This window comes from Odocoileus virginianus, chromosome 2 (genome assembly GCF_023699985.2).
Source record: "Odocoileus virginianus isolate 20LAN1187 ecotype Illinois chromosome 2, Ovbor_1.2, whole genome shotgun sequence".
NCBI lineage: Eukaryota > Metazoa > Chordata > Mammalia > Artiodactyla > Cervidae > Odocoileus > Odocoileus virginianus.
This window is the reverse complement of record NC_069675.1, coordinates 70,798,811-70,821,234: the sequence shown is the minus strand read 5'-3', so window position 1 is coordinate 70,821,234 and position 22,424 is coordinate 70,798,811. Positions and strand designations below refer to the sequence as shown.

The following is a 22,424-nucleotide window of genomic DNA, read 5'->3' as shown; positions in this document are numbered from 1 at the left end:
TGCCTGGCACCCACTGCTTATAGGAGAAAGTCTTAATCCCTTGTGTCTGGCTTTGGGTCCTTTGCAATTGGAGCCAGTTCACATTCCAGCCAGGCCTCTTCTGCTTTTCCACACAGGTTCCCATTTATCTTGATACAGGCTCTCTCACCCTTGCGTGCTCAAGGGCCTGGACCAAAGAGGGTGCAGAGCCAATAGTGAAGGAGTCTGTCATAAATGAATGGATGGGTGCCTGAACCATCACAACAGGAGTCATCTACTTGTCAGGACCTGACAGGACCTGACAGCTCCATCAGCACCCACGCTCACCGGGAGTGATACTTCCAGACAGCTCTGAGCCAGGAGGAGATGTGCTTCTTACCCGCGGAAAGATGGCAGCCAGCGAGCAGATCGTCAGGATCAGGAGCAGAGCCTCCCCAACCACAAAAGTCACATAGTTCGTCATGAGCCTGTAAGAGAGAGAACATGATGAGGAAGAGCCTGAGGCGGGAGGCGGGAGGAGGCAGGGGGTGGGCAGGGGGCTTAGTGAGCTGGGTCAGGGGCCAGGAGAACAGAGGAAGGGAGACAGAAGGAAGACCCTCTAAGTGAGGCCAAGCCTGTACCCTAAAAGTTCCATGTGATTTCCCCTCCATGCAGCTGCGTGCAGGGTCTGGGGAGACGCAACCCTCCCCAGCTGTAACTGTTCTTTAGAGGCATTTCCCAAAGAAGGGCAGACTTACAGATGCCCTGGGTAGAGCCCAGTAAAATCTGGGAAGGGATTCTTAGGAACAAGCCTTCTGCCATGTCACTGTGATGGAAGGAGAGAGCATGGAACAGAGCAGCTTACAGCCAAGGGCTGCTGAACTGACAGTGTTCACTGCATCCCTAGACCTTAACCCTAGGTGCAAGGTAGACAGTAAATATTTGTGGAGCAAATGAATGAATTTGGTCCTCACAATTCTGAGTTAGCCAGATATTATCTTCAGATCATCAGCATCCTGATCTTTCACTTTACAAGTGAGCAAACGGATGCTCCAGGAGCCCTTAGTGATGTACCCAAATAGAACAAATAGGCGACAAGCCACAGCCAGAACCTAGGACTATGTGACAAGTCCAAGGCTCTTTTAAGTTCCCCAAACTGTGATCAGAACAGGGCTCCACACCTCTCCCAGTGGGGAATCCCTGAACTGGAGCAAACTGCTGATTGGCTACGGGGAGAAAGCAAGGGAGGGGGCAGTCATCCTTCAGTTCAGGCTTCAGCAAGGATTGGGGCAAGGATTCCCCAACACCCTGCCTTGCCCTGGAGGACCTCGCACAGCTGTGAGAGGAGACAAGTCTACAGCCAGAGCCTGAAATCTGTCTTTACTAAGATGAGCCAAGAAAGGGAGCCAGTGGGCCATGGCGATTGAGGTTGAAGAGCATCTCCAGCCCGTCTCCTTGTCCCAGCACCACTCAGGCTCACCCAGCCAGATGTCCATCCCCTGGACCCCTCCCTTCCTCAGCTTTCTCAGCCCTGATGTGAGCTCCGCTTTGACGCTAGCTCTATCCCAGGACCCAGGGGCAGAGAGAAGGAAGGGGGTGCAGGGCGCAGTCCCAGCATTCCCTGGGCTGCTCTGGGGGTGAGGCGCGAGGAACCAAGCCTGAGGCCCTGAGTCAGGCTCCACCTGAGGCCTTCTCCCCTCTGGCCTCCAGCCTAGGTAGCTCATCCCCTTCCGCCCTGCCAACTGTTGGGCCTGCCCTGCCCACCCCTCACCAGGGGTCAATGAGGATCTCCACTGCGGCCGTGCAGAGCAGGACGACGCAGGAGCAGCTGAAGGCAGCCCCGCTCTGCTTCTCCTTCTCCACCGAGTAGCGGGTTTCCATCTCGGGGTCCATGAACCGCATGGACAGGAGGAAGGTGTTTCTCTTCTTCACTCTGCAGTGCAAACAAGCCCCATGAGACACATTTAAGAAGACTAAACTTCCTGGACCGCATGCCAGGGCCACTCAAGGCTAAGACCAAGGGGCCAGGTGTCCACGGGGCCGCTTACACCTGGGCAGACTCCCGCTCCAGCAGCGCCTCGTTGAGTAGCTGGTTGAGCTCATGCTCGTCCTCAGAGGCATCCACCACGCGATCAGCCAGGTCCTGAAGGCGCAGCCTCCGGCGAGGGTTGGGGAACGAGGGGTTGTCAGCCTGCAAGGCAGGGCAGCTGAGTTGGGGGGCAGGTGGGGTGGAGCAGGGAGAGACTGGGGAGACACACAGTGGTGTTGGGGGAAAGGAGAACAGAAGGGATCACAGAGCACCGCCCCATGGCTGTCAAAACCATCTCCTGGGGAAAGTCTTCCCAGTGGTCTCACGTGGCTCCATCCTGTGGTCTGAACCCAAAGCCGCAGGCCTTCTGGCTTTCCCTGAACTCACCCAGGCCCCGTGCCCCTAACAGGAGCTCTGCAGTGACCACCCACTAATGGTAGTATGGGGAGCAGCCACCGGGCTCCTGAGCAGACCTGGAGTCAGAGATTTCTGCTGGGCAGCGCGGTGCCAGCACCTTTTGCTATGAGGACAGGGGTGTCACACACCCGTATGCATCGGCATTCTCAGGGATGTAAAAGACCCCCAGCCCTTGGGCTTAAGGGAGCTCCTAAAAGAGCTCAGATCTGGCTCATCTGAGGGGGAAAGCAATGCAGAGAAACCAACAATCTTACTGTTAGTGGGGTGGTGGGGCTGGGGTGCCCCCTACCATTTTTATTCCTGGTCACAAAGGAAAAGCATCAGCTCCAGACACATGACTCCAGACCAGGACTACACAGCCGTCAGTCCAAACAACTGGGACCGGGCTCGTTGGGGCTATCTGGATGGGTCCAAGAGTCTATCCGGAAGCCAGAACCAAGATGCCCCGGGCTGGAGGTCAGGCATGCCTCGGGTGGAGCCTGACCCGTATAATCCACACTCCTCCAGCCCCAATTTCTTCTCTGTAACACAACATGGATGCTCTTTTCCAGCACCAGGAACCTCCGTCCCTGAGGCATATCTGAGAGCAATGCAACACTGGCTAATCGAGAGCACAGAAGAAATCACAGGCTGCTAATTAAGCCTCTGTGTCCTTCTTGTTAGTGAATTACACTGCATTGGTATTCCACTTTCTATCAAGAAAATCACAAGGAAGAGTTACTGAGCATTGTGGTACTCAAGAAAACCCAGTTTTTCTTCAGCCCCGTCCACCCTCTTGTCCTCCAGCACCTGATCTACAGGCACAGGGCAGTAGAGACCAGCGGTGCGGCTGACCAGCTCACGGCAGCCTCTGCAGGGCCGAGACCCATCTCAGCACTTGCCTCTGTCAGTGGATGTACTGAGGAAGCTCTTCAGTAATGGACGGATCCTGGACACTCTCCCAAAGTGGACCCTGATCTCAGGGGGACAGCCTGTTAATTCCTTTGGAAACCCTCCATCTGAGCACAGGACTTGCGGGGTTTGGACCTAGCTAGAGAGGTGGGCACAGCCCTGAAGGCCCACTTCCAAAACAGTCCAGTCCTGGAGCAGTGTCCGCTCGTGTCCTCACTGCCCTCAGACCTACAGGGTTAGGGACATCAGAGCTGGACCAGGCCGTGGCAGTGGGCACGCCTTCTGACCTTAGCCACCCAATCCCCAGTAACTGAAGAGGGGCCAGTGAGACCAGGTGGGGGTGACCTGCCCTGGGTTACGCAGTTCCAAGGATGGAGCCCAGCTAGGGGCCAGGCCAGCCCCTCAGCTCAGAACTCTTCACCTTCTGCCTCCCCATCTCCGCCCACATCCTGGGGCTCAGTCCCACCCATACCTGGGCATCTTGCTCCTCGGGCTCCTCAGATATAGAGCCGCTGGTGTGAATGCTCCCGTTGGACTCCTTGGTCTCAATGAGGGCAGGGGAGCTGGGCTTTGAGGAAGGCGGCGCTCCATTCAGCAGGGCCTGCAGCAGAAGGGAGGGGCTATCAGGGGCCCCCAGGCACTGCCAGCCGCCCACCCAGGTGAGGGGCTGGTCTACTCTCTGGTTTGGAATCTCCCCACCAGACTTCAGAGGCCTCATAGCCTTAGAAATAAATCTCACTGTTCGTTTCCTCCTCCAGAACATCCAGTACTAAATTTCTAGTATTAAAATTTTTTCAAGCAGAGAAAGATCCTATTGTTCTAATTCCTATTTCTAAGTAACTGAGGGATATAGAGCTTCACGGGGATCATTTTTGGGGTAGAGAGCCCTGTCAAACGCCTTCCAAACATCTGAATAAATTCCATAAACCAGTTTCCCCAGGGATTAGTACTTTTCCTTGACAGAATAAATGAGATCCTCTACATAGGAACACAGTCCACTCATTCATTTACTGAGTTATTTATTGAGTAGCTACTGTGTGACAGGAACTGTTGTAACTTCTGGGGACACATACACAATGTCCTGAAGCGGGAGCCCACCTTCTAGTGAGGACAGGCAGACAGTGGTGAAACAAAGAATAAATGATTACAGGAGGTCTGAGAGCAGGGCCTGGAGAGGCAGGGGAGGCAAGGGACACAGTGGTTCCTGAGGAGGTGACTGTAAAAGGAGGCTGGGGAGGAGTCACTGTGAGGGTAACATTCCCGTAAACACGTGAAGGAGCACATTATGCAGCTCTCAGACAGGTTTTGGGGAGCAGGAAGACGAGTGGACGTGCACCCAGAGTGGGTGTGCAGCCAGAGTGGACATGCACCCGCAGGGTCTCAGCAGCAGCCAGGAGACGGGCGCTGCCCCAGCCGAGCGAGTGAGTGAAAGGGGTCGGGCGGTGAGGACCTGCGGGATGGGGTTCCTGACCTCAGGGGACTTTGGCTCTTCCTCTGAGATGGGGACCAAAGGCAGATGCTGAGCTGGGGGGAGGTGACATGATTCACCCAACATCCCTGCAGGATCACTCTGGCGGCTGTGAGCAGAAAGAGGGCAGCGGGGCAAGGGCAGGAGCAGGACGACAAGCTGGGGGACCACCGCGCTGACACAAGCATGAGATGACAATGGTGCGGAGGGGACGTGTCTGCCAGGGGTGAGAAGAGGGGGCCTAGAGGTACATCGTGCAAGATCGTGTGGATTGTAGACAGGGGGCAAGGATGTCTTCAAAGGTTTGGGGCTGAGCAGTTGAAAGAATGGAGTTGCCACTGGTCGAGACTGGGAAGACCAAGGAAGAGTGGGTTCTAGGGTGGAGAGAGGCTTGGGAGCTCGGCTTTGGACCAGTGGGCTTCCCCGGTGGCGCAATGATGAAAAAACCCTGCCTGTCAACGCAGGAGACACGAGAGATGCAGGTTCAATCCCTGGGTTGAGAAGATCTCCTGGGGGAGGAAATGGCTACCCACTCCAATATTCTTGCCTAGAGAATCCCATGGACAGAGGAGCCTAGCAGGCTACAGTCCATGGGGTCGCAGAGAGTCGGACACGACTGAGCACGCATGCGCACACATACGCAGATGGAGATTCACACGTGGCTGGAAGTTTGGTGCAAGGATGCCAATGGGGCTGAGATCGCAGTCTGGGAGCTGCTGGTGACGGCATTCAGGACAACTGAATGAGACCGGCAACAAGGTCCATATAGACGGGAGACGCCTTTTCAACATTCGGGAGGGATTCGTTGTGATAACTCTTCTCACACTCTCCTCCTATCACTCTGTTCAACTAAACCATGGGGAGAGGTCGCTGCAGATGGAATGGTGTCTGCTCCCGTGAGGCCCAGAGAAGCCCCATCACCTCTGTCCCTACTGCTCCTTGTCACCACTCACACATTGCTCATGCGTCAGCTCCTCTATCTTGTCCGTGCTCGACTGCTTCCGACTCACGCCCTGCTGAGCAGGTTTGGTGATCTGCTAGCTCGGCCTTCTCAGAGCACATCTGGAGCAGGAGAAGTTCTAAACTACCACTGAGCTAATCACAAAGGCTTATTATAACTGTGCTAAGCTGTCAGCACAGTTAACACCCACTGGGGGCTGACAGTTCCTGCAGTGACCGGTCGAGAAGACAACTAACGGATATGATCTACAGTAGCCCAGCATCTAAGTTCCCCAAGAGAGATGTGCCACAGTGCTGGGCACGAAGTGGATGCCTGACACAGATCTGACAAGCGTTGTGTGACAGAGGGTTCATCTCATAAACAACACAGTCTACAAATCAAAGGTGCAGAAAGTCCTCAAGGGTTTGCCCTTCACAGAAGAGAAGCCCCAGGCTGACAACCACGTGGAAAGTGTCCAATCATGCTAATAACTGAAGAAATGCGATTGAAACAGTGAAATACCCTGGCTTCACCTTTCAGATGAATGAAGAAAAAAGTGAGTCAAGAACCAGCAAGGGCCCAGAGAGGGTGGCAGGAGGTGGGGATGTGGGTTAAACTTACATTGTACAGAACCTTTAATCCAGCTTTTCCACTTTGAGACATTTATATTTTTCAGGTAGGGGCATCTAAGAAACAGCTGAAAATCAACTTTACAAAACACTGTAAACCTGGATTGCCTCAAAATGTCAGCACAAGTTTTGAAGGGAACAGTGCCCATGATTCCATGAGAAATGGGTCGGCTCGTTGGTTTGGCTGGAGCATTTGGGAAGAAGTCTAACTCCCGCCGTGGGAGGCTGTCGCCTGTGCTTCCATCCTGTATGGTGGCATCCGGGTCCCGGGGCCCAACAACTCAGACTCCGGAGCCTCTGTGCCAGTGTTTCAAGCTACAAATCCATGAACTCAACTTTTCTCTAATTGGAAAACTGGATAATGAAAAACAGCTTCATAAAGATGCTGCTGCTAAGCCAAGATCCCACCCGCAACCCTCTCGGGGGTGTCAGGTGCCACAAACAACTCCTGACTCAGGTGATGCACCATGCAAGGGTAGACTGAATAAGAAAACACAAGATTAGAGCAAACAGGAATGTGTGTGGCTGTCACAAAGATACATCTGACTGCTGCTCTGTGACTTCAAGGTGGTCCCTAGGACAAGCAAATTTGTGTAATTTTTTTTAAGGAGTAACATTTTAAAATTTACTAAAAACTTTTTTTTTGGCCAGAAACTATAAATGTTCCATCACTTCACAAGTTAGCATCTTACAGAATTGCTTAGAAGAAGATTTTTAGTTTGTTTTAGGGAATATGTTGAAGTTCCACATGTAACACTCATAAAATATGAAGACTCAAGAATTCTGTGACTGGGTCAAGTGTCATTTCCTGGGGCTCCACTTTCCATCCTGACATTTCCTAATTTTCTGCAGCGTAGCTTTCTACTTTTTCTGAGTTCTTTAGAGCATTTCCTGTTGCTCAGACTTTACCCTTGCACAACATACCTTGTACTGTCCTTTGCTCTAACACTGCACCTAGAGGACCTCTCATGGTTCTGCCAACTCTTCTACAATCTCATCTCTAGGCCTGAGGGGCGGGCAGAGGACTCACCGAGCCATTGAGGCCGTTTTGGGCAGCTGTCTTCTTCACCTCTGGCTTGGAAGCGATGATGAGGTAGGTCTCGATGCCCTTCTCTTCCAGGTAATCACAGCGACTGCCCCCCTCACCTGGCTCCACGTCGAACTCTCCTTTCAGGCAGTCCATGGTGCTCTGGGAGATGTGCACGCGCCTGGGTTCCAGTGAGAGGGGCCCTGAGCACAGGCCAGGCAGCCCCCACCCCGGGGCAGCCCCAGCGCACCCGCTGCCCCTGGGACACAGCAGTGACCAGCAAGTCCTGCCACTAGCTGGCTGTGTGGGCAGCCCCGCACCTCCCCCTCTCTGAGCCTCAGTGGTCAATCCGTGAGATGGTCTGTCCTCCCAGGCGGCTGAGGTATCAGATAAGATAAGGAACTGAAGTCTGTTCTGAACAGAAGGTCATAAGGTCTGATTAGTATCGACCCAGTGTGAGTCTCAGCTGTACCACCAGCTGTCAGAGGGTAGTAACCCATGTCTAGGGAGCCACTGTGAGGGAGAGAATTGTGACTGCATCTGAGGGAAGCCCCCGGACCCAGGCCGGGAAGATTTGGCCACATCCCTGTCCGTCCTGAGGACAGGGCCTACCCCGCCAACCCCGACCGAGTCTGTGAAGAGCTCAGTAAGATGTCAGGTGCTTCAGGGCCTGTCAGGAGACTCTCACAGCTAATAATGCCCTCCACTGAGACCTGCGCCCTGTAGGAGCTACGGGGACCTCAGAGCCCGGCAGCCCCATGGCAAGCAAAGGGGGAGGGAGGGCAGGGCCCAGGAAGAGGAGCTGCTCCTGGGTGCGGAGGCCTGGTTCTCCAAGACCCCTTGTCCCTTGTCTGGACCACAGCCCTGAGGGATGGGAGGGACGGTCCCTTCACTCAGCCCCTATGCCCGTCCCCACCCTGGGAAGGAACATGCACTCACCCCGGGATGCCGCCAGCCTCCATCTTGTTGGCCACGGTGACGTCAGTGGACCACACGTCGTACTGCCAGCGTTTCTGGCCGAGGACGCCCCCCAGCACGGTGCCCGTGTGCACCCCCACTCGCATGTCCACCCCAGTCTTTGTCTTCTCCCGCACATACCTGCCAGGTGCCCACACAAAGGAGGGTGGGTTGAGCCTGCGCCCAGCCAGGTGGCCAATCCCCCCTCAGCCGCTACCAGCTGCCCACGTCTGAGTCACCCACTGCTGGGGTTACAGCAGGGGCCTGAGCCCACATTCAACAACCTGTGTGTGATTTGCAGGGAGACGGGGCCGGAAACAGCAGAGACCCTCTGCCCCAAGGGACCTCTGACTGCACTCGTCCATTCCCTCATCCATGCAGCCAACATCACCGAGTGCCTACTACGTGCAGGCCCTGTGCTAGATGTGTGTGCGTGGAGGGGACCACTGCCCGCCTGAGACCTCCAAGAGTAGACAGACATGAATTTCAGAATTTTGCCCAACCGTGATGGGAGTGGAAGTGAATCTCTAAATCCTGAACCATGGTCCCCAGGGAACGTCAGTCCTGGCTTCTCTCCAGGCAGTCCTGAGGAGGATGCTAACAATGCAAAACCATCCCCTTGGACACACACCCAATTCCCAGACTCAGCAAGGTGCTTTGGGGGGCTGATGCCACCCAGGGCCCCCCAGAGGCCTTGAGGGGACAGACAGGAGCATCCCCCAGGGATCTCCAAGCTCAGGGTGCAGACACTGCAGCGGGAAAGATCCTGGGGACGCAGAGCTCACTGCCCTCAAGGCTCCCGGCCTTAAGGCAGGAGCGGAGCTCTGAGCTCAGAGGCCAGGGTTCCAGGCCCGGCTCTGCTGCCCAAACACCTTGTGACTCAGTGGTCACTCCTCTGCTGCACTCGGACTTCCTGGTTCAAGAGACAGGCATGGGGACCTCTGAACTTATCTGTCCTGGGGGGGTCATGGTGAGGAAACACAGGGAGAAGAGATGGGGGGACACTTGGGAGGAAAATAAAGAAAATGTGATGTGGAAGCATTTCGTGATGAGGGCACCTCCCAGCAGAACAAACAGCATGGCCTAAGGCTGGAAAAGCCTCCATCAGAGGCTGCACCCACGTCATACCCTGACAGACCCTCTTCGGGGGCCTGGGTTGCACAGCGCCCACCAAAACAGCCCAGCTCGGAAGGTGTGCTTCCCCGAGGGGCCAGGACCCATACTCTGGGATCCCCTCTGTCTCCCGCCAGTGGTGCCCCACTTACGAGATGGCCTCCACCATGGCGAGCCCCATGAGGATGGAGCAGACCGCGTGGTCCTCCCGGTAGTCAGGCAGCCCACAGATGCAGTAGTAACAGTCGCCCAGGATCTTAATCCGCAGCTGGTGGTATTTCTGAAAGGGCAGGGTGTGAACTGGGGTCCTGAGGCACCCCCCTCCTCAGCGAGGAGGGGTGAGAGGCGAAGACCTCTGAGGAAGGCTGGGTGGGAGGAAGTCATGGGAGCCAGCGAGGAGTGGGGAGAGGTAGGCCCAGGCCTCGCGGGTGCCCCCCGCCCCCCACCGTGGAAAGCCAGCTGAGGGGCAGGGTACTTACAGCCGCCAGCTTGTCGAAGCGGGCAAAGAGCTCGTTGAGCAGCTTCACAAGCTCCTGGGCGCTGCAGGCTGAGGACAGCTGGGTGAAGCCCACGATATCAGCAAAGAGGATGCTGCAGGGGAGGAAGGCCCAGCGGTGAGGATATGGATAGCAAGCCGGGCTCCGGGCTACCCATCGCCAGCTCCCACTCCAGCCCCCCGGCAGCCAGGTCCTCGCTCAGGCCCCAAAGTGGTGAGACCCTGGCACATCCAGGGTGTATGCAGGGCTCTGACCTCTAGCTTAGCTTGTCTGTGGTGTCTGTACAATATTGGGCCTGGACCATATGGCCCATCTCAGGCCCCAACATCCAGCAGCAAGGCAGCTCCTGCAGGGGCTGAGGTTCATACTGTGGGGGGGGGTGTGTGTTTCTAGTCCCCAGGAAGACTCTTGAACCCCACAGTCCCCCCAGGGCCCCCATCCAGTGCTTAGAACCCAGGCCCGTGGCCGGCGCACCTGACGTTCTCGTGGCGGTACATGTACATGGTGTTGAACTGCTGCTGGTCCTTCTGGCTCTCGTCCTTCTTCATGTCCTTCAGCATCTCGTCGGCCACGTGCTTGGGCAGGATGGAGAGCATAAGGTTCTCCTGCAGAGGAGGAGAGGGTGAGCGGGGAGGGCAGGATCTGTGTGGACACTCTGGGAAGAAATGCCCCAATCCTGGTGACAGACGTAGGCCAGGAACCAGGTGACCTGCCATGGAGACCGGGCAGGGCAGACCCCATGCTGGGAAGTGGCCGGAGTCCCGGGACAGGTCATTTCCTGCCCTGAACAGGCTGCGTGTTGAGACCTGAGTGTCTCCAGAGCACTGACGGGGCTCAGAAACCCGTGGAGAGACTGAGTGACTCGTTACCACGAAGCACTTAGAACGGTGTCTGCACACAGCAAGTATGCCATATACCTTAGCTGCTCTTGTGTCACTTGATGTGAAGTGTCACTAAGGCACCGAGACAGAAAGTGTCTCAGAAAGACAAGGTCTACACTTGCCCGGGGCTCCTGAGCTGACCACAGGCTTACCGATGACAAGCTCCAGGGGGTTTTCAGGTCAGCAGGAGACCTTCTGTCCCTTGGCCAGGCCCTGTGAGCTCTGTCTGGTCCAGGCGTGATGATGAGGGCGCACAAAGAAGGATCCTGCCTTCCATGCTCATCTCAGCCTTTTTCTCCCCCAGACATATGCGTGCGGGGTGCACAGTAACACCAGGAATCAGCAGGTGTGTGAGGGGCTGGGGAGGACATGCCAGGCTGGGAAGGGTGGAGAGGGACCACAGGACACCAAGGATCAAGGAAGTCCAGCGTGGTGCTGCCCGTCTACTGCAAACTCCGCAGCCCCTGCCCACACGATCAGGCCTCTCCCACACCCTCGGACTCTGCCCCAAACTCTGTCCTCCAAAAAAAGACTCTCTGGGCTCCCTGGGAACCTTGGGGACATCAAGATACAATCTAGTCCTGTGCGGTGGCTGCTCCTAGCACAGTCTGGGCTCTAGGACTGTCAACCAGGGCCGGACAAAAGCAGCAGCTGAAACACAAAGGATTGCAGCTCTGATGCCCCAAACCCGAGTGCCTCGAAGACAACAGAGCAAGGAGGTCAGAGGCTCATCTCTGGGGAGTGCCATGGGGGGAACTGTCACTTTTTGCATCATATACTTCTGTAGCTTTTTACAAGAGAATAGATGAGTTCTGAAAGCAGATCATCACTCAATGTCAAACTGTCAAATAATAAGAAAGCAGCTGTGTTGTAAATTATGGCTACCAATCTTCCTGTGCCGTGTGAGGCAACCTCATGGTCAACCAGAAATGGTTAAGCAGGCAGAGTCTACTTTAAGGTAGGGTCTGATAAGGGGCCTCCCAGGTGGCACTGGTGGTAAAGAACTTGCCTGCCAATGCAGGAGACGTAAGAGGCATGAGTTCGATCCCTGGGTCAGGAAGATACCCTGGAGGAGAGCATGGCAACCCACTCCAGTATTCCTGCCTGGAGAATTCCATGGCAGAGTCTACCTTAAGTCACTCTGATAAAACAGGTCTTAAATAAGAAGTAGGCGTAGTGTACGCAGAAGGGACAATTTGTCAGATGAGAAAAAATGCAGCAAAGGGACTTGATGGGAAAGAACATTCTAGAAGGTGGAGGGCAGGGCAGGAAAGTGACTGAGTGGGCAGTGAAGGAGGGGCTAGGCCCATGTCACAACCCCGGGACTTTCGTGCCAGCCAGGCTCTGCTCTCCTCCCACCACCTTCCACGTCGGATCTCACATCCTCGGATGGCTCCCACGGTCTTCTCCTCTGTGGCCCCAAGGCCTCCTCCATGTGACCCACTTGCTTTCACGGCCCCGACTCCCCGACTTCCCTAGTGGCCCCTCCTGGTAGACAAGCTGGACACCATCTGCTTTTCTCTGCATGCCTTCCTGCCCTCTGCTCTGGTGTCACTCTTTCTAGAACACCCTCCCTCACTGACCTGCCACCTCCCCAGAGCCCCCAGGCCCTGGTCAGGTGTGTCCACCCTGCTCCTCACTTATACCCATTTTACCAGCATCTTCACTGATGCTGACCTTGTTTGCCCTTACATTTCAGAGATTCTAAACCCATTCCTGGGTCCTGGCCTCTTTTAAGACTGTTATGCTAATGATGGATCTTTCTGATAAATCCTCACATACACATAAAAGATTCTTGACAGTCACTCTCAGAGTCCAGGTAAAACTCCTTCCTCCACGTTCTTGGAGGAGGGAGAAGCTGGGATCCAAGTGCACTTGCCAGGTGGGCCTCACAGGGGGCGCAGGGGTGGACAGGACAGCGGCCACCCAGGGCAGCCTCAGGGGCCCAGAGCAGAGAGATATGGCTTGGTCTCCCCAGCAGAGAGGCAGAGCCCCACCCTGCTCTTCCTAAGATAGCAGTTGCTATATGTTTTGAGAGTCATAAGAATATTCCAAGCCTCTGACCCATTAATGGCTCCTCTGGGAATTTATCCAACAGAAATAATCCAAAAGAAATAAAAAGATTTATGTGCAAGAAGAACCTCACTGCAGCATCACTTATACTTGTGGAAAAACCACTAAGCAGGCCAAATGTCCAGAAAATGGCTCATTAGATTGTGACACATCCTCTGGATAGAACATTATGAAACCTTAAAAATGACCTTGATGAAAACTGTTACAAGGAAATAATGAGAAAGAGAAGCAAGACACAGAACTGTATTCTGTGAAGGTGATGCTGGATACACGTGCATCTAAATAACAGCAGAAGGATATATGCCAGACAGAAATGGACAATTCAATGTGGGAGATCAAATTAGAAGAAAAGTTCAGATGTTTTTCGAAACTGCTATATGGTGTCATCTAGAGAAGGAGGTGGCAACCCACTCCAGTATTTTTGCCTGGAGAATTCCACAGACAGAGGAGCCTGGCAGGCTACAAGTCCACGGGGTTGCCAAGAGTCAGACATAACTGAGCAACTAAACCTACCTCCATATGGTGTCATACTGCTGAGGCTTTTTAAAATTACGCTTTAAACTGGAAATAAACACAAAACTTCCTGTTGCCTCCAGCTGTGACCTGACCCCAGCTTGTCTATAGCTACCACGGTTTTCTTCGAAAAGGACAATCCCTGAAAGGCCACTGAGCTAGCTCCAGACTCCTGTGTCTGCTCGGGTCTAACCTGAGAAAGAAGACCTATGGCCAGGTATGAAACAAGCAGGAGACCACAGCCCCGCAGCGAAGGGAGGAGGGCGGAGGCAGTAGCCCTCTCTTAGGAGCCATGAGACAGAACCAGCACTCTGGGCTGCTTTCTTTCTGCAGTTCTCAGAAGATAGCAACTTGCCTGGCAAATGGACTCTGTTGACCAATATCACAACTGTCCCTCTTCCCTAAAACCTTCCCGCCTACCCTGTATTTTCACAAATGTGTAAACTGCCTCCATTCTGCAGGTGCCCGAATCGAAGTGTGGAGGGTTAGTGGTTTGTTCCGATTCCTCGGGCCTCATGGAAGACCCAGAACTCGAACCCAGGGATCTTTAACTGATGGAATCAGGGGATTCTTCTTACCCAAAGGACGTGCTTTTCTCACACTAACTCTCTCACCTGCATCAGACGTTGCTCTGCTATGAATGTGAAGTGCCCAAATCTTATCTAGTAAGGAGCTCACCTGTGAGAGAGCCCACCAGAACATTCTGTGGGCCCCAGTCCCCGTGGTGCTATGTGGGAGGGTGGGTCCTCTGTGGGCGCCTCAGCATGGTGGCCTGGGATACTCCAGACCGCAGCTGGGACTCCTCCTGATGGTCAGCAAAGGAGGAGAGTGCTGCTGAGGTGGGTACAGGTGGGCTGAGTCCTGGGCAGGCGTCACCTCCCTCTTCCCCACGGGCTGAGGGGAGGAGGAGAGAGGGGCCAATGCTGTGAGCTCTGCCTCAGTGACCGACAGTTGGCTCTGAATGTAACCAACAACGAGGGCCCTGGGATACTGGCTTACCCCAAAGCTGTGAGAGATATCAGCTCCGGCAGCTCCAGAGGGGCTCGCCTAGAAGGGGTGCCAGCAGGACTCCCCTACAGCGCAGGTGCAGTGAGTTGCCACTGGACTGACCACAAAGGGCCCAAGGTGCCTGCTTACTACTGGAAGTAACTCAGCACTGCCAGGAAGAGTAGCAACCTCTGGGGACTCCTTGGGTGTCTAGGCTTTAGAAGGTCCCCTGGTTCAGCTAAGCCCACCTCATGAGACCCGAGGCTTCATGACCCCTAGTCTGGCCTGCAGACGGGGGCCTGAGGCTCACCCAGCAAGGCCCAGGATCCTCAGCTGACTGGGGACCACACTGAAGTTTGTAAGCACCACTTTAGAAGCATTTGAGAAGGATCTGAAGGAAAGGAAACTGAGGGGAAAGGCACAGCCATGATTATGTAGTGAGGAGGGGCTTACTGGTGCACCGAGAAAAAGAGCCTGCTACTGAGGTCACTGCTAGAGACCCTGGCCTCCAAAGCCATGCTCACGCAGCAGGCAAAACCGTCAACCAAGACTTGAGGATTAGAAAGAAGAACACTTAAAACCCAGAGGACAAGGCAGCAGCGAGATTCAAGTCAAGGTGGAAATGACACACACCTCCAGAAACTTGGACTCATACAGTCAAAGATGCAGAGGTCCAGCCCCCCACCCAGGCTCCTCTGAGAAAAACAAAATCCACTGATGATCACAGTCCCAAAGAACTGGGAGTAGAAGAGGAAGATGTGATCAGAGTTTATCAGGAACAAAGAGAAGGTGCAGGGGGAGGGTGCTCAACAATTTGGATGATCTTTTCATTTAAGTTTTCTTCTCCATTAACCCTTTTTAATTTTTTAAATTAGTTTTTTGTAACATTTTCAAAACTGAGTTGAAACTATCACCTCCACAGCTTTAAAACTCCTGGCATTTTGAATTCTAACACTCAGCATTCATTATCAGGTGAATTTCTATGATCCACTCCAGACCCCTTCCTATCATCTCTCCTTTCATAAAAAACGACATGTGTGCAGAGGCCACTTTTCTCAAGACTGTACCTTTCCAGGCTGGTGGTGCCCGGAAGTTCTAGCAAGAGCCTGCTGGACATTTGCCAGAAACTAGACTATGGGAAAAGGACATTTTCTTACTTGAAGCTACTTTTAAAATCTGATGGTCTAGACTAAAAGAAGGAATCAAAGTTGGAGGTTGAAGACAGATGTGGAGATAATAATGACTATCTACACAGCATGCTTTGCTAAAGAGACAAATCATTTTAAAGGTTTAAAAATCTTATTGGAACGGAGAAGAGTAGCTGAAGGGGGTAGAGCAAAACAAACAAAAAAAATCACTGAGCTGGGGTCAAGCTTCTAAGGCCCCTGTGACCCAGGACACACACTGCCCCTTTGGCCTTGATTGCTCATCTGTAAAATGGGTTCTCTCTTGGTTCAGTGGAAATCCTTCCAGAAAGAAAACTTCAGAAGACACACAGGATATATTTATAGAATATCTGGATGGGACATCACAGGACAATTGGTGAATATGGATTTTACTCCATAGTGGTCTGGTAAAATGTACAGGATGAAGTTCAAAGTGGGTAAATGTAATAACCAACTACAAGAGAAAAGAACTGGGGAGGCACAGTGTATCAACACTGGGGGAAAGTCTAGCCACTTGAGATGCTATTAGATCTTAAATGAATCCACAGCATGAAAATGGTGCCTGCACAAATCCCTTGGCCCTTAAGAGATGTTAAGGTCCTGAAAGAGGAGGTGGTGGAGCTGCTGGGTCCTCCACCCAACAAAGAAACAGATCTCCTGGGCCGTGGTCAGCAAGTGTCCGTGAGGTGAGGACGCTGGAGTTGGGGCACCTGAGGGTGGCCGGGTGGTGGGGTTGGGGGGCTGGGAATCAGCCCAGGAAAGGGAGGGTCCTGCAGCCTCACAGAGAATTCAAGGCCAAGGAAAGCTGTTGTGTAGAAAAGGGATGCGCTTGCTCTGAAGGCCCCACAAGGGAAGACTGCAGGGAACAGACCGTTGCTTCTAGCAGAGGCAGAATGTTCTAAAAGTCAAAGGAGTTCAAGTAAAGAATATGCTGCCGCGAGAGGTGGTGATCTCTCATCCTCAGATGCCATGTGAGAAGGCAGCAGGAGGGGGCAACCACCAATGGAGGACTGGCTAGCAGACGGGGATTCAGGGATCCAGAGGCTGTGACGTGGTTCCACACGGAGAAAGAAGGCGGGCGAAGAGCCTCCTGTAGCCCCTGTCCAGCCCTCAAACTTTGAGGCTCATCCTGAAAACACACAGCAACGAAAGGCAAGGCCCTGACCCTCTGGGCAAAGAACCAAACTAGGTCCAGAAAGAGAGAGAAAGTCTTTAGAAGGCCTTACGAGTAGAGCAGAAGACTGACCTTGTGAGTAGAGGAGAAGGATCTAGGCCCACTCCAGGGGCGGGGGCTGGGCGAGCAGACCTGGGTAGGGTGGAGGTCCTGGTCCCTGGGAGCAGAGACCACAGTGACCCTGGGCAGGAGGATCGGCCTCCTGAGCTGTGGTCTCCTCATCTGTAAATGGTCACGTGCTGAGCTGCTCAGATGAGCCCCGGACAGAGTACTGTGAGCACAGCTTCGGCCAGGCTCGGGGAAGGGACAGACCAAGCCCCCTTCTCCTTAGTGGGGACTCATGCCAGGTCCCACCTTCCTGCCGCCCTGGGACTGAGACAGAGGAGGGGGCCAGCATTGCTCCCAGGGGCCCTGCGAGGTTACAGCTGATACTCTGATGAGGCAGATTCACGAGTTAATTACAGCAGCGTGGCCACCAGGGGCTGGGATAAATGAGCTTGGCTGATGAGAAGCTGTTTCTACAACATCCTCATGAAAGGGGGAGAGGGAGGGAGACAGATTAACTGTGGAGAGACCGACAGTGCCCAGGTGGTTGGCATGAGTATGTGTGTGTGTACAGTGTCTGTATGAAGTAAGCATGTTAATTCTGCTTATCTAGTTAAAGGATGTGTGCGTTCTTACGTGTACACACACACACACACACATGTCACTACAATGGGCTGGGAGAAAACCCACAGCTGTCTGCAAACATGTCTGTTCTGGTCCTCATTTATCCATATGCTTGGAGTTTCCAGGCCACTTAGAAGCCAAAAGGTCACTGGCCCCCAGCGGGTGCCCATCTTGGTCTGACTACCTGAGCAGAGGAGGCAGAAGGAGAAGGAAATGCTGAGTAGGAACCTGCCCTATTAGCCCGGGGAGGTCAGGGCCCAAATAGCGCCTGACCTGACGAGAGGACACGGGACCACATCATGTAATCTGGACAGTCTGCCATTTGAATGTGAACAGACAGCCACCATTTAGACCCAGGGGGCCCACACGTGCTGCTGCATCCCAAAGACAAGGTCATGATCGAGGTCACTCGAAGAACAGTCACTGATCACCTAGGCAGACCCCTGAGCTACATGCTGTGAAGGTCAATGGTGAACAGAATTCCCAGGAACTCAGGGAAGCAAGGCCATCAGGTTGCATGCCAACTGGCTGGTCTCTCAGGGCAGGAGTGCTTTGCTGTCTTCAGGCAAAAGCGGGGAGAGTTCAGAGGACAGAGAGGCTGCATAACTCAAAACCCAGCGTATCTTTAAACAAGACCTTCCAGGGTGAGACAGGCTCCAAACCAGCAGCCCAGGATCTCCCAGAAAGACGGACTCCACACCCAACCTCAGAGTTGAGAGAACAGCCGAGAAACCATACAGACCCAGGGTCAGCCCCCACCCTTAGCCTGCTAGAGGGGAGAGGGGGTGTGGAGCACGTGGGGCTGACAGTCACCTGCCTGGGTGCCTGTGCAGTCCCCAAAGACAGGTTACTGTAGGCCAAGGTGTCCAGTATCTCAGGAGACAGCCCTTTGGGCCCAAAGATAGCCACCCGTGTGGTACCTGGAGCCCTCACCAAGACAGCCTGGCACAAAGCAGTTGCTCCTAAGAGGGTTGGTGAGTTAATGAGTTGTCAACCAGAAGCCACGGCTCAAGGGGCAAGGCATCACCCTCCAGAACAGCACTTTCTGCAGTCATGGAAATGTTTGGTAATCTCTGCTGTCCAATGCACGAGCCAGCCACACGGAGCTCCCGAGCACATGAACTGTGGCTACTGAAATGGAGGAAAGTGATTTTTAATTTAAAAATTTTAAATAATTTTAATTTAAACAGTCCCAATGACTGTACACCTCTAGAATGCTACAGCAGCAATTAAGTCCAGCTCACATGCCAACTCTGAGGGACAGAGAGCAGCTGCCCAGAGCACTGTGTTGAGAAGGATGCTGAGGTCACATCTGTGATCAGTGGAGAAGGGTGCTAAGATGCCTGCTGTGGAAGCACAGACCATCTGCTTTTGTCTTGGACCCAGAGCAAACTCACCACCTCCAGGCTAAAATCCTTAGAGCCATCTCTGACTGAGCCATCCCTCTCCCATATCCCAGTCTACCCTCCAGTACCCTGCCTTCAAAACATATCCAGAATCTTCTGTTCTCATCACTCCTCATTCTCATCACCTGGTCTGGTCCATTATCCTCTCTCACCAAAATTACTGCGAAATTTCTAACTGGCCTCCCTGATTCCACTGTTGTGTCTTCTCCACCAGCAGCCAGACTGATCCATTTAAATCCTCCAAAGCAGGGTTCTCCTTTAGGGAAAAGCCAAGGTCTAACAGGCCCCATCACCTCTCTGCCGCACCTCCCGCCTCTCATCCCCTCATCTCTGCTCCATCTGCACTGACTGCCTCGATGTTCTGTGAACATACCTCAGGGCCTTTGCACTTACTGCTCATTTCTCTGATCACTGCATGGCTTGCACCCTCACTGCCTTCAGGTCTCTGCTCAAATCTCATCTTATTAGAAAGCCTTCTCTGGCCCATGACACTGAACAGTAATCTAGACTCTGTTCTGTTCACAGCTGTTATCTCCAGTGTCTAGAAGCATTTTGAAAGTATTTGTGGGATGAATCCTATCTTGGAGACTGTCTGCCAATCTTATCCTGTTCCCGTTTCATAGACAAAGAAACAGGGGCTCAAAGGGCAGAAGTATTTGGCTCAAGGTCATGCAGCAGGTTAAGTGTCCTGGCTCGGATGTGAATGCAAGTCTCACCCGGCACCCCATGCTGTCAGACCTTTCCATTTCCCGAGGCAGTCAGAAATAACATGTTTTTATATAGAATGTCTACATCTTTAAGTACTGGAAAGTTGTGAAGCTCTGGGCAAGTCAAAGAAAACAGAAACAGACAGAGTGGATGTCGTCTGGGACTACTCACCTGACCCTCCTAGTTAGTAACTCCCTCAAATAAATAGCCTCACTAGGATGGAGAGGAGGAGGGCCTACTCCCCAGAAGGGTTTTGTTGTGATGATTAAATAATTCAGTAAAAACTCAGCCTACGACTTGGCACCAGAAATTGTTTTAAAAAAAACAACAAAGCACAACTACCCCTATTACTAAACAAAACTTCATCCTTTGAGCCAGATAAAGGTGGGGGATGCACCACAACCCTGATCACGCTGGACGCAGACTATGGACTGTGTGTGGAGGAAAGCACTGCTGGGCTATGTGGCCAGGGCTCACGGCCTCCCACAGCCTGGCAGGGACCCAGCTCAGCGGCCCCCCAGCCCAGACAGGGGGCTGCCCACCAGCACCATGGGCAGTGCCACCAGGCCCCTGTCCCCCCACCGGCAGGGGCCCTCCACAGCCTTAGAACAACCTTTCCTCTGAAGGCTCCTCACTCGCATCATCTAACATGCATTTATTTTGCCAAATCCTGGAATGTTAGAAGGAAGACCATGCTGTGAAATCCAAGAGGTGAGAGCTGGAACGGAGAGACGCACTAATTCTTACTTCATGCCACGGGAAATTCACCTTCTGGCTTTTCTCAAACCAAGAAGCCTTCAAGGCTAAACTAAAAACACCGACTTGCGTGTGGTTCTGTGAAGCAGTTAAGGCATCAGGGATCTCTGGAGGCTGATGTCAGGGGGTTTCCTCTGTGGTTCCCATCAAGTAGGTGATGGGTTTGCCCCACCTACATCAGCTGCTTATATAACAGGACTGCTGCAGCGGACAGCAGGGTGCATCTTCCTCCTCCATCCCCATCCCCCACTGGCTCCCAGGAGGCAGGTCCCCAGTCCCAACCTCACTGTTGCCAGGACAACAGTGGGCACTTTGAGGGCTGACACTGGAAGCCAAGCCCTAGGCTGGGAGGCAGCAAGCTTCTCACCTCCCTGTCACTCTCACTCCCCTCTCCCCACCAACTGAGGCTGAGATCACTCTGGGCCTTATTCTCACAGTTAAAGGTCTTGAAGGGAACAGGGAGGCTGGCTTGGGCAGAGACATTCAGAAAAAGACAGGAGATGGAGCTTTTGAAATGGTATAATTCTGAGTCCCAAGCCTCTCTTACCTGAGAAGTCTGACTCTCATGGTAAATGGGTAAGGCTCCCCTTGGAGACCTGCTCAAGGACAGAAGGTAACCCACCCCAGCAAAGACTCCTGCACGAAGAGGAAAGGCCATCCCTGGTCACAGGTGACCTGGGCTTCGGGCTGAAGTAGGAGGAGAGGCAGAAAGAAGCAACTGTTGCCTGCACAGCCTGCCAGGAGTTGAGCAGGAACCCCCCCCCCCCCCACACACACACACACCCCGCACTGCCCACCCAAACTGAATTCCCCAGGACACCACGGAGGAAGGAGATCTGGCCCTGGCCCTCACTGGGGACGGGTGATGATGACTGCTTTTCTCACCCTGGGCTCCCCTGCAGCTTCTGCCTCCGGGAGCATGGGGACCAAGGGCAGTTCTCCTCCCCCAGTGAGGGCCTGGCTGGCTTCCTAACTGAACGGGATCTGAAGGGACGTGCAGGCCTGCCTAGCCGTGTCCCCATCGTCTCTCCACCTTCCCCCACAGGCTCCTCCAGCCACTCCCCATCCCTGGGAAGTGATTCTGAGGATGTGATTCTGAAAGGTTCATAATTCTGCAGTCCATACTTGATGACAGGTGTGCTGGGTGGATTTCCTGGATGCCTGCAGTTGCCAGGTGGCAGCTGGGGTGCTTAGCAACCCTCAAGGTCCCCAACTAAACCTATGGTCACGTGAGAATAAAGAAAAACAACTCCACCCTGTGGTCCCAATGGATGGCCTAAAGTGTCAGATATGTGCTCAGCAATGCAACGAGAGGCCCTTGCCTGCCAGGGCCATGCTCGCTCTTAGAGCCTCAAACCCATGAGGCCCCACTGTCCCGGCAGAGGAGGAGACAAGCCGAGTTACTGGAATCCGAGACCCCGTCCCATCTCCTCATCACCCAGGGGCTCCCTTGTCTCAACACAGCCTTTTTCACCTCAACAAAAAGGAAAAAGAAAAAAATCCCAGTAAACTAGAAAGCCTGTTCTAGCCAAGAGCCCAATTTAAAAACTGTATTTTTTAAAAGAAACGCCTGGATTATGGAAAGTTTTTCTCTACTTCTCTGTATCTTCAAAATGTATCCAACAACAATAATATTAGTAGTAGACAGTTCAGGGTCTACTATTTCTGTTCAGTTCAGTTGCTCGGTCGTGTCGACTCTTTGTGACCCCATGGGCTGCAGCACGCCAGGCTTCCCTGTCCATCACCAACTCCCAGAGTTTACTCAAACTCATGTCCATCGCTGCAGTGATGCCATCCAACCATCTCATCGTCTGTTGTCCCCTTCTTCTCCTGCCTTCAATCTTTCCCAGCAACAGGATCTTTTCCAGTGAGTTGGTTCTTCATATCCGGTGGCCAAAATGTTAGAGCTTCAGCTTCAGCATCAGCATCAGTCCTTCCAATGAATATTCAGGACTGATTTCCTTTAGGATTGACTGGTTGGATCTCCTTGCTGTCCAAGGGACTCTCAAGAGTCTTCTCCAATACCACAGTTCAAAAGCATCAATTCTTTGGCGCTCAGCATTCTTTATAGTCCAACTCTCACATCCATACGTGACTACTGGAAAAACCATAGCTTTGACTAGACGGGCCTTTGTTGGTAAAGTAATGTCTCTGCTTTTTAATAT

General features: G+C 53.4%; 1 protein-coding gene across 2 annotated transcripts in view; it reads right to left on the bottom strand.

Moving 5' to 3' along the window:
- ADCY3 (adenylate cyclase 3) overlaps positions 1–22,424 on the bottom strand; it is an 80,810-nt gene that overhangs the window by 10,533 nt on the left and 47,853 nt on the right. For both annotated transcript variants that reach the window (XM_020870406.2, XM_070450941.1), the window contains 9 exons: positions 10,401–10,531; positions 9,909–10,020; positions 9,582–9,709; positions 8,299–8,457; positions 7,363–7,540; positions 3,768–3,896; positions 2,007–2,149; positions 1,730–1,891; positions 359–446 (listed from right to left, as the gene is read on the bottom strand). In XM_020870406.2, the coding sequence (XP_020726065.1) occupies positions 359–446; positions 1,730–1,891; positions 2,007–2,149; positions 3,768–3,896; positions 7,363–7,540; positions 8,299–8,457; positions 9,582–9,709; positions 9,909–10,020; positions 10,401–10,531 (1,230 nt within the window). The remainder of the gene's footprint in view (positions 1–358; positions 447–1,729; positions 1,892–2,006; positions 2,150–3,767; positions 3,897–7,362; positions 7,541–8,298; positions 8,458–9,581; positions 9,710–9,908; positions 10,021–10,400; positions 10,532–22,424) is intronic.